General features: G+C 40.4%; 1 protein-coding gene across 1 annotated transcript in view; it reads right to left on the reverse strand.

The window, feature by feature from the left end:
* LOC146629837 (CD48 antigen-like) overlaps positions 1–13,588 on the reverse strand; it is a 34,269-nt gene extending 20,681 nt beyond the window's left edge. The window contains exon 1 of the mRNA XM_085355419.1: positions 13,541–13,588. Coding sequence (XP_085211545.1) covers positions 13,541–13,580 — 40 coding nt within the window. The 5' untranslated portion in view covers positions 13,581–13,588. The remainder of the gene's footprint in view (positions 1–13,540) is intronic.
* Positions 13,589–16,896: the final 3,308 nt, after the last annotated feature.

Here is a 16,896-nt window from a genome sequence, read left to right on the forward strand (position 1 = left end):
TTGGCTTCAATAAAAGGGTTATTGTAGCTAATCTCAGTGAGTCTGGGAGTATTCCGGACTTATATGACTCCTCATACATGTTAAGAAGTGGCAGTATTAATTTATTTTTAAATGTTTTATAGAATTCCATTGGAAGTCCATCAGGACCAGGCGTTTTACCGCTATTCAGGTCGTCTATGGCTTCTGACAGGTCTTTTATTGTTAAATGACTATCAAGGGCTGTTTTATCCTCTTCTGAGAGGGTTTGAAATTTTAACTGATCAAGAAATGCATCTTGTGTTTCTCTGTTTCCCGTATATTCAGATTGGTATAAAGATTGATAAAACTCTCTGAAATTTTCATTTATTTTTAAAGGGTCTGTTGTTATAATACCCGATTTGGACTTTATGTGGGTGATGGCCTTTTCTGCTTGCATCTTTTTTATCCTCCAGGCCAATAATTTTCCTGCCTTCTCTCCTTGGTCATAAAATAATTGTTTGGTCCACATTAAACTTTTTGCCACTTTCTCTGCTGTTAATTTATCATACCTGGCTCTTAGAATAGTCAGATTGTTTAGTTTAGTGGGATCATTGCTCTGGTAAAATTCTGTTTCATTAGATTTAATTTGCCTTTCTAATGATTTTAATTCTTGGTTATATTGCTTACTCTTGTTGCTACTGTAGCTTATAATTTCCCCTCTTATGTAAGCTTTAAATGCTTCCCACCTAATACTAGCTGTGGTTTCATCTTTATTTATTTGAAAATATTGATCAATGCAAGTTTCTATAAATTTGACAAATGATGGGTCCTTTAACAAAAATGTTTGCATCCTCCATCGCTTTACACCTTGATCAACTTCGCCCAATCTAACTGATAGACATACTGCTGCGTGATCACTAATCACAATACTGTTATACCAACAGTTCTCAACACAAGGTAATAACTCTGTAGAGATAAGAAAGTAGTCTATCCGCGAATGACTTTGATACGAACTAGAATAACATGAAAATTCCCTGTTATTTGGATTCCTTGTTCTCCAGACCTCATTTAATCTCAAATCTTTCATATAGTTAAAAAGTATTTTTCTAGTCTGGGTATGAGTAGTGTCAGTTTGAGACGACCTATCCAGGTTAGGGTCCAGGGCGCAATTGAAGTCCCCTCCTATGATATAAAGGCCCTCCAAGGTTGATATTGTGAGAAATAGATTTTCATAGAAGGATGGGTTATCCTCGTTGGGGCCATAGATATTTATCAGGTTTATTTCTAACATGGAGATACGGCCCTGCACAATTACATATCTCCCGTTTGGATCTGTAATCACCCTCGTAGTTTGAAATGGGATTGACTTATGTATAAGAGTAATGACTCCTCTGGCATGTCTAGTAAAAGAAGAGAAATATACCTGACCCTGCCATCTTTTGGTTAATAAATGTATCTCTGATGCAGTAAGATGAGATTCCTGTAGGAAAATAATCCTAGAGTTAAAATGTTTTAGTCAGTTTAATACTTGTTTCAGTTTAGCTAACTTCCGTATCCCCCTAACGTTCCAGGTCGTAATGTTAACCTTCAAAATGTTCTCTTTAGTTGTCCTCTCCATAAAATATTGTCAGACTGTTCACTTAAATAAACAAAGTAAAGGAAAAATTGAAGAAGCAGGTTTGCACATACATTCACACACTCACACATACCAGATAAAGAACTTGTAAACAATTTCTGATTGAACATTTGCATTTCCTTGTTGGAAATGTCTCCCCCCTCCCTTGAACAAATTATTTGGAGGGCGTTAATCCACGTCACTGTGGAGTAACTAGTCAACGCGACCTCTCCAAAACCCCATAAATCAGACAGTGTACACTAACCATATAATGATACTGATTCTTCCCCCATAATAAAGTAAAGTTTACCCTTGGTAGGACAAAACAAAACAAAAAAAAGACTTAGGTGAGGTTCAGCTGTTAATATACAACCCAAAAACGATTGCAATCAAACTTAGAACGAATATGCACTTAAAAACGCCCAGTTATGGTAACATAAGTCCCACATAAATTCGAGCTCAAAATTTTATCTGTCTCTTATCAGTGACTCAATTACTGGTCGGTTATGTTGAAGCAGAGGCAGTCTTATGGAGTGTCTTAATGGTTAACCTGTTGTTTAACCAACTCACTGGTGATGAGCATCCTCTGCTGTTTCCTTCGGCAGATTCTTGTAGAATTTTTCGGCTTCTTGAGGTGTTGAGAAGAGGTGGATCTTCCCACCGTACAGGATTCTGAGTCTGCATGGGTTGTGCTGGAATCCACGGAAGGCATTGATATCAATAAACAGTTTGACAACCGGGTGAAATCCCCGTCGGATCCGAACCGTCTCCGCAGACAGATCCTGTGCAAATGTGATCTTGGCCCCATCATGTGTAATTTGTTGTTTTCTTGCTTCCCGATATACCAGTTCCTTCTCTCGGAATTTTAAGAAACGAATAAGCACCGCTCTGCTCTGGTTTGGTTTCCCGGAGGCAAGCGTGCGATGCACTCGCTCCAGTGTGAATGACTTGTCGGGCGCTAGCCCCAGCCACTTAGGTAGCATGATGTTAATAAAGTCGAAGAGTGATTGTTGCCCTTCTGCTCCCTCTTTTATGCCGAAGATGCGCAGGTTCTTTCGTCGTCCGCGGTTTTCCAAATCATCTGTTTTGGCTTCAAGAAGTGCGATTCGTTTGATAGCCGAGTTCAGTGACGTTTCTGTTTTCTCAAGTGTGCTTTCAACTTCGGCAATGCGGGCTTCGGCCTCTTCGATATGAGCCCCCTGGTTCAATATGTCTTGCTTTACCTCCGAGACTTTACCCTCCAGTGCAGTCACTGCGCTCGCCATCCCAGTCAGTCTTATATCGATGCTGTCCAACTTGGCTCCAAAATCTGACCGGAGTGATTTGAGTTCATCCAAAACCTCGGCTATGCTAGCCATGTTAGCATCTGTGTCGGACGTTGATGGTATAGCGCCTGTCTTGCGTCTTCGGGTAAAGATGTCACACTGTTTCACAGATGAAGCTTTTGACATGTCAGTGCCGTATATTCCAGACCACACTAACAGCATATGCAAGGGTTTTTTATAGAAAGTTTGTACACTGTCCTGAGAGCGACCCCGCTAAGCTGCCATCTTAATGCTTGGCCACGTGACCCCCCCCATGGCGGCAGCTGTTAGTTTTAATATTACTCTTATTATTCTTTCTGGGTCACAAAATAAACATTTAACATATTTTCAGGCGAGAATGTAGCTGTGTAAACCTCAAATATCTGCTCAGTTTGTCAGGACACCACATATTTTCAAAAGCGCTCCGACGTTTTTGGAGACGTCTGTTACCCACTAGCTCGATAGTTAGCCGGGGGCGAGGCTCACTAGAGCCGTGAGAGCACCGGACTCCCGGCAAATCGTTTTCAAACCCACCGCCGTCTTTCGCTACTCAGGTTAAACATGATATATAAGTCACTTAGATAACTTTTTTCAGTATTTTATTTGTTCCTGAGTAAATCGGTTTGGCTGAGATTAAAGTTATAGTTTTTACACAGCTGAATAAATGTCAAGCAGACAGCTGATTATCAGAAGTGTCAGATGCTCGAGAATATACTCCGGTGTCCTGTTATATTTGAGATAGCAAGGAGCAGATGGCTGAGTTTATTAAATCAATCAATCTTTATTTATAAAGCACTTTTCATACAAAAAAAAATGTAGCACAAAGTGCTTTACATAGTTAAAAGCAGCCCACCCCACCCTCCAACTCACTCCCCGCACTCTCATTAACATAACATAAACTACTTTCTATGTAGTGTTTAGTGACTACTCAGTAGAGAATATAATTTAGATTGACTTGAGGCATGATTTGACGGCATAGTTCAGTTTTGAGCACAAATTCAACTGTTTTAGGGTGAAAGTTTGGTTTAGCAAGAAGAGTCAGAGGTTTTGTGAATGTAGCTTGAAAATTGGGTTTTGTGTTCACAGTTTGGGGAAAAGGAGAGCAGCTTTCCAGGAATGTGTCTTAGTAATCGTGAAAAACTGTAACAAACAGTTACCCAAATCATTCAAAGAATAATAATTACAAACTTTAAGTATCTTTTGGTTTCTCTTGTATATTCTTCCACATTTCTATAATATGTGCATCAGCATCAATGTAATCAAAGAGAAATGCAGAAAAAATACTTGCAAAGACCTAGTACAGCTAAAAACTCAGGACTAGTCCTGTTTGTGTGTCTAATGGCCAATGTTGGTCTTGTTTTTTAAATGCAGAAGAAGACCCTCTGATGTCTTCTTCTCTGTTGCAGTATGTATGCAGTCTTGAAGGACAGATAATTTGGCTATGTTCTAGTGTTTGAAACACAAACACAGCTGAACATCATCTGTGTAAAAAAGATATGAGACTTCTTAGTTATTCAGGGTGTGTCAAACTCGGAGGATGTACAGAGCAAACACGATAGCAGTGCAGAACCTAGCAGCTCAACACAAGATGGAGTCGCAGAGGAGGACACAAAATTAGCAACAGGAACTGAAAAGCTTTAGTGAGAGTGACAGAGGAAGAAGCCAGCCAGAGCTGCGACCCTGAGATATAAGTCTCTCAGTCAGGTACTTTGAAAGGCAGCTGAGACTTCCAAGGGTACACAGCAAATTCAAAAGTGTTAAATGTTTTTGTCAGGAATCGCTGTGTGGCAGGCAGGAGGAGGACCCAAACGCAAAACTCACAGACACGGGGATGAACTCAAAATCACAGCTTTAATGCTGGAATGGCAGAACATAGGAAATACAAAACTAAACTGGGAAAAGTAAACTAACATACGCAGAGAGACACAGGGAGATCCACACAACATGAGGGACGACGTCACGCTGAACAGAGGGAGACGCAGACAGAAATACACAGAGGGTTAACGAGGAAAGTGGGAACACACGGGGAACACAGGTGACACTGATAATCATAACGAGACAGGGCGGGGTGAACTGAACATGACATGTACGGGCGTGAGAGTCACAAAGTAAACAGGAAGTGCACAGAGGTTCCGACAGGAGGAGAGAGAGCACGGGGAAAACACAGACATAACGGGCTGGGGAAACATGAAACAACCACAAAGGGAGACGAGGGCTCATAAATACATAGAGGGCACACAGGGGGAAGAGAGAGCACGGGGAGAACTTAGACATAATGGGCAGGGGAAACATGGAATAAAACATACAAGAAAACTAAGAACACTGGGCCAACATGGCCCAGGACCATGACAGTTTTGGTGTTAATAGTCTTCTTGCAAAAGTAGAGTTAATTTTACTCTAAGCAGAGTCACATTCTTTTAATGTAACTCTGAGGTGTAAAATGATAGTAGTTAAAATCGAGTGTTAAAAATGAGTGTTTCTCTGTCAAATCTGGAGGTGTTACAATGGAAACATTAACTCTTGACCTCTTAACTCTGAACTCCTAGAGGGGCTATGACACCAACAGAGTAAATTCACAGACTCCGTCCCCAGCACGGCTCCAATCGAAGCTGAAGTGAAGCCGTTTCAGAACATTTTGCTCTACATATTTGAGTTGTTTGCCATGCTTGGTAAGTCATTTTTTCAAAGATTGTTTCAATTATTATTATGAGCTTTTACTTCTGTGGCTCTTTGGAGTTGAGACAAAGCTGTGTGAAAGGCATTAGCCATGTTGCTCGCTGATAGCATAATATTCTGTTTTAGCTAGCTGAAAGGTATTGTTTGCGGGCAAATACCACAGCCTTGAAAAAAGCTTGCATGTGAATTTTCAGTCAAACGTTTGGTCAAATACACCTAAAACAATGTCTAGAATGTGAAATGTTGGTATAATGGTGCTGCTTGAAGCCTGAAAACGATCGCCCATAAAAAAAAACAACGAGCAAACAGCAGTAGCTGACGTCCTGACTGGGTTCTACGTTAGCATAGATCCCTCCAGAGTTTTGTGCACATGGTTTAGGTAAAAATGAAAAAGGTTGAGGTTTTACATTTAGTTCAGTATTACCTGTTGCCTGTGTCCTTGTCTTTTGGGAAAATACTTTACACAAGTAATGGCTCAAAGAGGATTTGGTGTAAATAAGAGTTAACGTACCAACTCTCCAAAAAAAGTTAAATTAACACTCTCTGGTGTGGACCCATATAGACACTTTAATAGTGTTGAAATCAAATCCGACAGTGTTAATTTGGACATGCTGGATTTGCTGTGTACAAGGGTTGAATATTCACCTGTATCTCTATGCATTAAAATATAATGTGAAATATCATGTTGAAATTTAGACTGAAATGTATCTCAAATGTTGTGAGCAGTTTAAACCTCTGAAAGCTGGCTGGCCACCACTTTTTCTAATATTTTGGAGATAAATTCTGAAGGTGGGAGGGGTCAGTGCTAAATAACAGCTTGTTTAGGTAAACAACCAGAAATTAAAGGCCTGATGTTGTTGAGTGTTCAGAGATATTGATACAAAGATCTTTGAGATTGTCAGCCAGTTAAGGCATGTGGTCAGAGAGCAAGGAGGAGGGCTAATAACGTCTCTGATATCATGAATGCTATTAACAAAAAATACTCTTCATTTCAGTAAACAGTTAGAGAAGAGCTTAAAGGTGTAATGATGTCTCTGATTGTGTTGAAGTTTAAAGATAAATTCAATTTTAAAAATATGTAGCCCTCACATCTTTGACCATATTAAAAGAATATAAGATGACAAAGATGAACCTGGAGTTTGGAAATCCACAAATGTTCCACATTCTGACAACTACGCTTGAAACAGCACGTGCTGTATTTCACACAGGGTAAAGATGTTTCTGTTTGCTGTCTAAAACGGGTGAACAGTGGTCATTGAAAGGATGCACCTGTCATGGTTCTGGGCCATTTGAGCCAGTGTTTTGTGTTCTTGTACTTCATGTCATTTTGTATCACGTTAAGTCTACTTTTGTTATTATTTAGTGCCTGGGTTGTTCTGTTAGTTCAGTTATTAGATTTCTCCCTGTGTTGTTGCCCTCTGTGTGTCTGTGTTTGTATCGTGGTGTGAGTTCTTGTGCCTCGTTGCCCCTCATTTCGTCATGTTTATCTACGTCCCCCAGTTCCTCCATGTCCTCTCTCTCCCTCCAGTGTACTTCCTGTTTAACTTTGATAGTCTCCCATCAGTGTGCATCGTGTTGTGTTTGCTCTTCTCCTGTTTTGTTATCTTTATTTGTGTCAGGTGTGCTCCACGTCTGATCCTTCTGTGCATTTATGTCTGCGTCTCCCTCAGTTCCGTGTCTTATCCTCCCTCATGGCTGTGTCACTCTCCCGGTGTTTCCTCGTGAGTTAGAATTTCCCAGTTTAGTTTTGTATCGCCTTTTCCCAGCAAAGAAAGCTGGGATTTTGGAGTTCACGTCACACCTTGGTGAAGTCTGCTTTTGGATCCTTTCCTGCCTGCACAGCGGTTTCATGACAGAACCATGATCTCTACATCTTTGTTCAGGAAAAAAGCATCACCAATGTTTAAAATAGCAGCAAAGAAAGATGATTAAAAATATTAGAGGTGATAAAATGATGACCCCTATTTAGGGCTGCTCAATTAATCGAATTTTAATCACGATTACGATCTGGGCTTTCAACAATCATTAAAAATGACTGAGCCGATTATTAGCCCCTCCCTCGTGCTTTACTCTCACGCTGCTCCGTGTGGCAAATCGAGCGCACCTCTCTGCATTTCGAACACGTGTCACAACAATTAAGAGGACCCGAGGGAAGCTCGGAAAGCTAAGCAGAAGTTATTTGGAGAGGAGAGTGACTGCCGTTGGTTGAAAAGAGGGGTAAAAAAACTTCAGTGGTGTGGAAACATTATGGGTTCGCGGAGTCAGACGTGGATCAAGTAGACATAGTGTGTAAACTTTGCTACAGTGTCGTAGCTGCACCACAGAGCAACACTGCAAAGTTCACTAAACATAGATGTTTACATTTTTCATTTATTTTTATATTGCAAACATTTGCACTCTCACTGGCACAGACCCTCCGTCTGTGCCAGTGAGAGGTCACCGAGTAGCTCCACTGGCGCTGGCTGTGAGGACATACTGAGACCACTGAGGGTGAGATTCATCATGCACGGAAAACTGATTTCTCATAGCAGCTTGGATGTATAATAGAGTTTGAAGATCATGCACCCAGCGAGAAGAAAGACAATGACACATTAGCAGGAAAGCAAAAAACAAAACAAAAACAACAGGTAGAAGCACCTAAACTGAACACAGGCACCATGTGATGGCCAAACCCATGGCCACACTAAAGTCGGTAACTCTTGTGTATTTTCATTTCTTCATTTGAACACAATAACACACTTTAGTTTCCAATAAATTTATTGACTGGTTTGGATAAATTTGTTCTATTTGTAAGCACGCACATTTAGTTTACTTACATATTCACACCAGTTCGTTAATTTGACTTTTGACTAACCTTTGTTTCTTTACGTCTTACCCTTAAATACAATAGGATAATTGGACTGCACCACCACCTCCTGAAAGAAAAAGTATTAGCATTTAATTGGATATTGAGTTTAGGATTCAATACTTTTGATTTTCTTATTTGATCTTTAGTTTAATAACAAACCAGACTGTGCTGCATTCTTTGTTTATGATTGTGTTTTGTTTAGTATCCCCATTGTGTGTCAAAGTGGTCTGATCAGCCATTATATGCAATGGGGGGGCGGTTTCACACCAGCCTATTAATCAACCAAAGACCCAGACAGACTTTTAATTCATTTGAAAGCCTGATGCTTAGCCTCATCCACCCCAGCTGTGAAACTCAGAAACCAGTCTTACTTGTTATCATCTATCGTCCACCTTAGCCTTACACAGAGTTTCTGTCTGATTTCTCAGACTTTTTATCTGATTTAGTTCTGAGCTCAGATAAAATAATTATTGTGGGTGATTTTAACATCCATGTAGATGCTAAAAATGACAGCCTCAACATGGCATTTAATCTGTTATTAGACTCAATTGGCTTCTGTCAAAATGTAAAAGAACCCACCCACCACTTTAATCACACTCTAGATCTTGTTTTAACATATGGCATAGAAACTGAACATTTAACAGTGTTTCCTGAAAACCCTCTCCTGTCTGATCATTTCCTGATAACATTTACATTTACAATAATTGATTACACAGCAGTGGAGAGTAGACTTTATCAAAGTAGATGTCTTTCTGAAAGCGCTGTAACTAAGTTTAAGAATATAATCCACCCACTGTTATCATCTTCAATGCCCTGTACCAACATAGAGCAGAGCAGCTATCTGAACGCCACCCCAACAGAGGTCGATTATCTTGTTAATAATTTCACTTCCTCACTACGTACGACTCTGGATACTGTAGCTCCTGTGAAAACTAAGGCCTCTAATCAGAAGTACCTGACTCTGTGGTATAATTCTCAAACACGTAGCCTAAAGCAGATGACTCGTAAATTGGAGAGTTACAAATTTAGAGGATCATCATTTAGCCTGGAGAAATAGTTTGCTGCTTTATAAGAAAGCCCTCCGCAAAGCCAGAACATCTTACTATTCATCACTGATTGAAGAAAATAAGAACAACCCCAGGTTTCTCTTCAGCTCTGTAGCCAGGCTGACAAACAGTCAGAGCTCTGTTGAGCCAACCATCCCTTTAACGTTAACTAGTAATGACTTCATGAACTTCTTCACAAATAACATTTTTATCATTAGAGAAAAAATTACCAATAATCATCCCACAGATGTAATATTATCTACAGCTACTCTTAGTACCATTGATGTTAAGTTAGACTCTTTTTCTCTAATTGATCTTTCTGAGTTAACTTCAATAATTACTTCCTCCAAACCATCAACGTGTCTTTTAGACCCCATTCCTACAAAACTGCTCAAAGAAGTCCTGCCATTAATTAATTCTTCGATCTTAAATATGATCAACCTATCTCTAATAATCAGCTATGTACCACAGGCCTTCAGGCTGGCTGTAGTTAAACCTTTACTCAAAAAGCATCTCTAGACCCAGCAGTCTTAGCTAGTTATAGGCCAATCTTCAACCTTCCTTTCATATCGAACATCCTTGAAAGAGTAGTTGTCAAACAGCTAACAGATCATCTGCAGAGGAATGGTTTATTTGAAGAGTTTCAGTCAGGTTTCAGAGCTCATCACAGCACAGAAACAGCTTTAGTGAAGGTTACAAATGATCTTCTAATGGCCTCTGACAGTGGACTCATCTCTGTGCTTGTCCTGCTAGACCTCAGTGCAGCGTTCGATACTGTCGACCATAATATCCTATTAGAGCGATTAGAACATGCTGTAGGTATTACAGGTACTGCACTGCAGTGGTTTGTATAATATCTATCTAATAGACTCCAGTTTGTGCATGTAAATGGAGAGTCCTCTTCACACACTGAGGTTAATTATGGAGTTCCACAGGGTTCAGTGCTAGGACCAATTCTGTTTACATTATACATGCTTCCCTTAGGCAGCATCATTAGAAGACATAGCATACATTTACACTGCTATGCAGATGACACCCAGCTCTATCTGTCCATGAAGCCAGATAACACACACCAATGAGTTAAACTGCAGGAATGTCTTAAAGACATAAAGACCTGGATGGCCGCTAACTTTCTGCTTCTTAATTCAGATCAAACTGAGGTTATTGTACTCGGCCCTGAAAATCTTAGAAATATGGTATCTAAGCAGATTCTTACTCTGGATGGCATTACCTTGGCCTCCAGTAACACTGTGAGGAACCTTGGAGTCATTTTTGACCAGGACATGTCCTTCAACGCACATATTAAACAAATATGTAAGACTGCTTTCTTCCATTTGTGCAACATCTCTAAAGTTAGAAATATCCTGTCTCAGAGTGACGCTGAAAAACTAGTTCATGCATTTATTACTTCCAGGCTGGACGACTGTAATTCATTATTATCAGGAAGTTCTGAAAACTCACTGAAAAGCCTTCAGCTAATCCAAAATGCTGCAGCAAGAGTCCTGACAGGGACTAGAAAGAGAGAGCAGATTTCTCCTGTTTTGGCTTCCCTTCATTGGCTTCCTGTTAAATCCAGAATTCAAAATCCTGCTCCTCACATACAAGGTCTTAAATAATCAGGCCCCATCTTATCTTAATGACCTTGTAGTACCATATCACCCTATTAGAGCACTTCGCTCTCGCTCTGCAGGCCTACTTGTTGTTCCTAGAGTATTTAAAAGTAGAATGGGAGGCAGAGCCTTCAGTTTTCAGGCCCCTCTTCTGTGGAACCAGCTTCCAGTTTGGATTCAGGAGACAGACACTATCTCTACTTTTAAGATCAGGCTTAAAACGTTCCTTTTTGCTAAAGCATATAGTTAGGGCTGGACCAGGTGACCCTGAATCCTCCCTTAGTTATGCTGCAATAGACGTAGGCTGCCGGGGATTCCCATGATGCATTGAGTTTTTCCTTTCCAGTCACCTTTCTCACTCACTATGTGTTAACAGACCTCTCTGCATTGAATCATATCTGTTATTAACCTCTGTCTCTCTTCCACAGCATGTCTTTATCCTGTCTTCCTTCTCTCACCCCAACCAGTCGCAGCAGATGGCCCCGCCCCTCCCTGAGCCTGGTTCTGTTGGAGGTTTCTTCCTGTTAAAAGGGAGTTTTTCCTTCCCACTGTCGCCAAAGTGCTGCTCATAGGGGGTCATATGATTGTTGGGTTTTTCTCTGTATCTGTGAAGCGCCTTGAGGCGACTTTTGTTGTGATTTGGTGCTATATAAATAAAATTGAATTGAATTGAGAGCACCGCTTTCCCCTACTGAGACGCTTGACAGTTTGCCAGAATCTCTTCGAGGCAGTCTGAAAGTCTTTTTCTATGGCCTCTCCGAACTCCTGCCACACCCGAGTTTTTGCTTCAGCCACTACCCGAGCCGCATTCCGCTTGGCCTGTCGGTACCTATCAGCTGCAGGTCTGGTGATACGATTACAAAATGTAGAAAGTAAAGCCAATAAACCTTCAGGTCACAGTAACAGTCTTCATCAATGATCAAGCTGAGTTCGAACGTCCAGAGAGAATTGGTTTAGATATCTAGTAGTTTCTTAGCAAGTTGGAGGGTAATTTTCTACACACAGATACTGAGGATCATGAAATACTTTTTCTTTTTTCTTTTTTAAGCACACTCTGCATAGCGGTAACAAAAACCCCACCGAATTTTCACAAGTTTATGTAGTTCTGAACAGTCCTCCAATCATTTGCAGGATTTCAGGATTCATAAACAACCCTCCTCTAAGCTTTCAGAACATTAAATAGCAACATAGAACAAAAACATTCTTTGTAACATGCAGTAGACTAAAGACAAATACTACATTTGGAAAAAGAAAAGAAAAAAAAGGTGCTAACCACAATGTTTGGGGGGTTGTGAGCCATCTATTCACAGAGTGCTATGTTTCTATGAGATGGAAAGTTTTATGGTAGCCTGCACTAAATGTACACATGCAAATAGCAGCCATTATCTCTGTACTAAACATCAAAGTTAGAAACAAGACTTGAAATCAATTCTTAAACTCCAATTTGTTAAAACACTTGATTTTCTATAAATTTGTTCAATGCCGATTTCATAGATACTACTGTGGGATGCTTGTCTTTATGACTTGTTGATCTAAACCTAAAACTGCCTATAGATTTTTCATCATGGCAGCACAACAACAAGCTCTGAGCACAAGATCCATAGAGGCTGGGGTCTATCACACCAGGCAAGACCCCAGGTGCAGGCTGTATATATACTGGACATAGTGGTGGTAGACGAACAGAAGAAGACGGCCGTAATGATAGATGTAGTGATACTGAATGACAGCAACATGGTTAAGGAAGGAAGAAGGAACACGAGAAGCTGGTGAAGTACCAAGGGCTCAGAGACGAGCTCAAGAAAATGTAGAGGGTAAAGGTAACGGTGGTCCCAATGGTAATCGGAGCACTCGGTGCAGTGACTCCAACAGATCCCAGGAATAACATCCAAGATCTCTGTCCAGAAGAGTGCAGTCGTGGGAATGGTAAATGGACTGATTCTCAAAGCGCTTTACATAACATGCCACATTCACCCAAACACAGTCATTCACACTTTCTTCTATGGTTTTAAGTGCTCACTAACTAACATTCACGCACATTCATACTGTGATGGATGCATCAGAGAGCAACTTGAGGTTTGTATCTTAGATACTAAGGATACTTGGCATGCAGACAGAGACCTCCTGAGCTACAGCCACCCCAGCTAAGATACTGCTCAGGACCCTCAAGCCCTTGAAACTGTCATCACCAACAACAAGGCTTTTACACAGAGTATGCATGTCAATACTTCCTGTGTCATTTCTCATTATTACACATAATTTATGGACATATATGGTTTGATTTCTTTGCATGTGTCGATTGGATGGATTATTGTCGACATCTGGTAAGAATTTCATATCAACAGCACTTTTAGAAATGTATTTACTTGGAAAAGTGGCGTTCAATAGTTATTTTAGCTGCTGTACTGTGTATATATCAAGATAATATGGTTCCTAGAACCATTTTACCAAAAAGATTGGCTGATGAGAAAAACAAGCAAGCTTACCTGCTGTGAAACAAACAAAGAAAAAATATGTTTTTTCCATGCCGCATGCATTTACATGCATCCTCTGACAGTGTGGGGTCACGAGAGATGAGAGTGTGGTGTCACTGCCACAAATTTGCTTCTGGTTCAGCCTTTGCAGCTGCACTTTTCCTGTTGCTGATGTGGGCAGTGATACTGCAGCCGAAACCTTCAACCTGTCATAAAAACAAGAAGACATACATGAATGTATATTTTAGTACAAATAATATAATTGATCTCCAAAAGTTGATTGTGTTCATCTGGACGTTTTCAGTGGGAGAAACGTTTCGTCACTCATCCAACTGACTTCTTCAGTCTCAGCTGACTGCAGGTTTCCAACCTTATAAACAATATATTTGCAGAATGACTGAAACTAGCCCACTGAAGGAACAAAGGCCTGGAAGGACAGTTGGGAGGACAGTTCCTTCATCATTGTTCCTTCAGTGGGTGGTTTCAGTCATTATGCAAATATATCGTTTATAAGGTTGGGGAAACCTGCAGTCAGCTGAGACTGAAGAAGTCAGTTGGATGAGTGACGAAACGTTTCTCCCACTGAAAACGCTACGTCCAGATGAACACAATCAACTTTTGGAGATTTACTTACCTGGATGATGGAGAATGCATCTAGACAATACAATTGATCAAAGAGCTCGTGCATAGTGGTGGATGACGCATTACAGAAACCTAAAATAAAATATCTAATCAGTGTGCAGCATCGAGGAAGCTAAAATAGTGAAATGTGTTTTTTACTCATTTCTTTTGTGAGTTGGATTCATTATATCATTACAATAACTTCTTTAATTTAGTGACTTGAAATGATGTAAATTTGGAGCCATGTTGGTGTATCCGCTCCATTTACGCTCTGACACTGCTTAAGCTGAGAGACGCACATGCAGAGAATGTGTGGGTCTCATACATGGGGATAGCAAACGCCTCCATAGTGCCACAAGATGTCATTGCAGTAGCCTCAGCTCACATGCAGAGAAAAGTCTTGCTCCACCTGTTGAAACTCTCTTGTGCATTTATGACAGTAGCAGGAGTACAGAGCACTAATGGTGTGGTTTGGGAGAAATCGTCTGCTACATAAGACTTTCAGAGATGGTGAAAGAAGAGGGCAGAACAGGATTTAAGTCGTATGTTTGGGTGTTTAGACTGACAACAAGCTTACAAAGGCTGGTTACAAGAAGGGATGGGCATTATATTTCCTATGCAAGCTGAGATATTTCAAAGGTAGCAGCAACATGCTTTGTTTTGTGGTGAGTGCACTGTATTTTGTTGTGGTCTGTTAAGGGAGCACCAAGAACAGCAATTTCAACAATGTTTATGCTAAATTTTCACAATGAGCACGAGGGTTAAAATGTTCTCGTTTCACTATTTCAGGCCTTCTCCTAGGACAGGGGTCGGCAACATGCGGCTCTTTAGTCTTTATACTGCGGCTTCACGTGGTTTGGAAAAAAATGATGTTTGCACGAACATGCTTTTTTTCTTTATCCGGTTGTTCAGTCTGACGTCATTAGCCGTGTCTGGGCCTAAACTCCGCTGCAGGTCCATATGTCAAACGATCACTATGGCATTACTGAGAGTTGAAAAACTGTCTAAAGTCTTTCATCTTTAATAAAATGATCAGCGTTCTGCTCTACCAGGTGTAACAATTGAGTTTAACATCCAGGCATCCATGAAAACGGAATTTATGACATTTAACGGAGTTAGAAGTTAGCAGGGAGTTAGCTCGCTAGCTTCTATCTAAAAAGAATATAGCATGTCCTGACTGCGGGGTTTTGGAAACAAATTCAAACGTACAGCTCTGTTATCACTTCCAGCATAAATGAAGACAGAAAACTAAACAGCAGTGACGTTTGTAGGGTTACTGAAGTTGGGCTAGCTGGTATATAATGATGTGCTACGTGACCGCTAGCGACACAGCTATGTTAGCATAATATAAACAAGCTAACTTTTTTTTCCACTTGATAAAAGTTAACGTGAGTGTTCTCGGTGGTCAGGAACAAATGTAATCGCATGGCAGGATGCTGTAAAAGGACCAAACTTCAGCCAGGAGAACAACTGAGATAATCCATCCACAATACGAGGTTAGTCATTCATATACTGCTGCATGGGCTGGGCTGTGGCTACACCCTAAGGTTTTAAAGACTGAGCTTAAATAAATGATTAGTGGTAATAAAAGCCGAGGGAGGTCAACAGGGATCACTGACTGTTTTAGGAGCTTTTTGAGATCAAATAGAAGAAAATACATAACATTAAACATGTTAACAACACAAAAGCCATATTAAACGCAGACTACTTTAGGCCCGGAAGTAGGATTCGTCGCATCATCACTGAACAACTGGATTGACCACTTTACACACATGGTTGCTGTAGCCACACAGCCGGCTGTAGCTGTCCAGCTCACAGCCCACACACACCAACACAACAGCAGAGAGAGCACAGACTGACAGGATGCCGCTCAGGTGCCTCCCCTGCAGCGGCACTGCAGACCACACTGCGACACACACATTAGCCATGTAAAATAAATATTTATCCAGATATTTTGCAAATATTTATTTTTCAGTTGATTTTTTCCAATTATTTTTAAAATTCAGGTCAAAGCTCCGCTACAGGCCGCAAAATCCCAAAGGTGATATAAGGATGACGGCTCACTACAGTTTTTGTTTGCTATATGAATAATTTAAGTTCAGCTTTTTAATTCATTTAAAAGAGACCTTCACCTGGGTGTATCTCCTTTTTGTTATATTTTTTTAAGAGTTCAAAATGTGTTCATTACATAAATAAAATTTAATTTTCTCTGTAGCACTTCATGGATTTCATAAGCAACACAATTTAGTTGTTTATACAAAGCGTAAAGGTAAAAAACAATAACAGTGTTATCTTCATTTTAGATGTCAAAAAGTATTTGCTGCTCCCAGTGTTTTCTTTTCTGTGGAAACTGGGTCCAAACGGCTCTTTGGGTGTTAAAGGTTGCTGACCCCTGTGTTAGGACATTAACATGACCTGTAGGGCTGTTTTATTCTAGGACATCACATTGTATTTCACAGTTGTACATCATGTAATCTGTCCTAAACTTCACATGCTTTATAGAAACGACTGCGTGCGTATAATCACCAACAGCTCGCCCAAGCTGTAGCACAGGTCATCTGCCCTCTGTGTTTGCAGCTTTAATTTCTGTCTTTAGCATTTTATATCTGCTGCATTTGAATGCTAGAAAAGGAAAGTTAGACAAATGACTGCATGAGACCTGTGAGATGAGAGCATGTGGCAAGCTATTTTCTGAAGCCTTCATCTTTGTTGTTCCCCCACCCACCCTCAGTGTCTGCTTTCTTTCC

The sequence above is a fragment of the Diplotaxodon limnothrissa genome, linkage group LG6 (genome assembly GCF_057381915.1).
Source record: "Diplotaxodon limnothrissa isolate DT_005_m linkage group LG6, D_limnothrissa_male_GT1.1, whole genome shotgun sequence".
NCBI classification, from domain to species: domain Eukaryota; kingdom Metazoa; phylum Chordata; class Actinopteri; order Cichliformes; family Cichlidae; genus Diplotaxodon; species Diplotaxodon limnothrissa.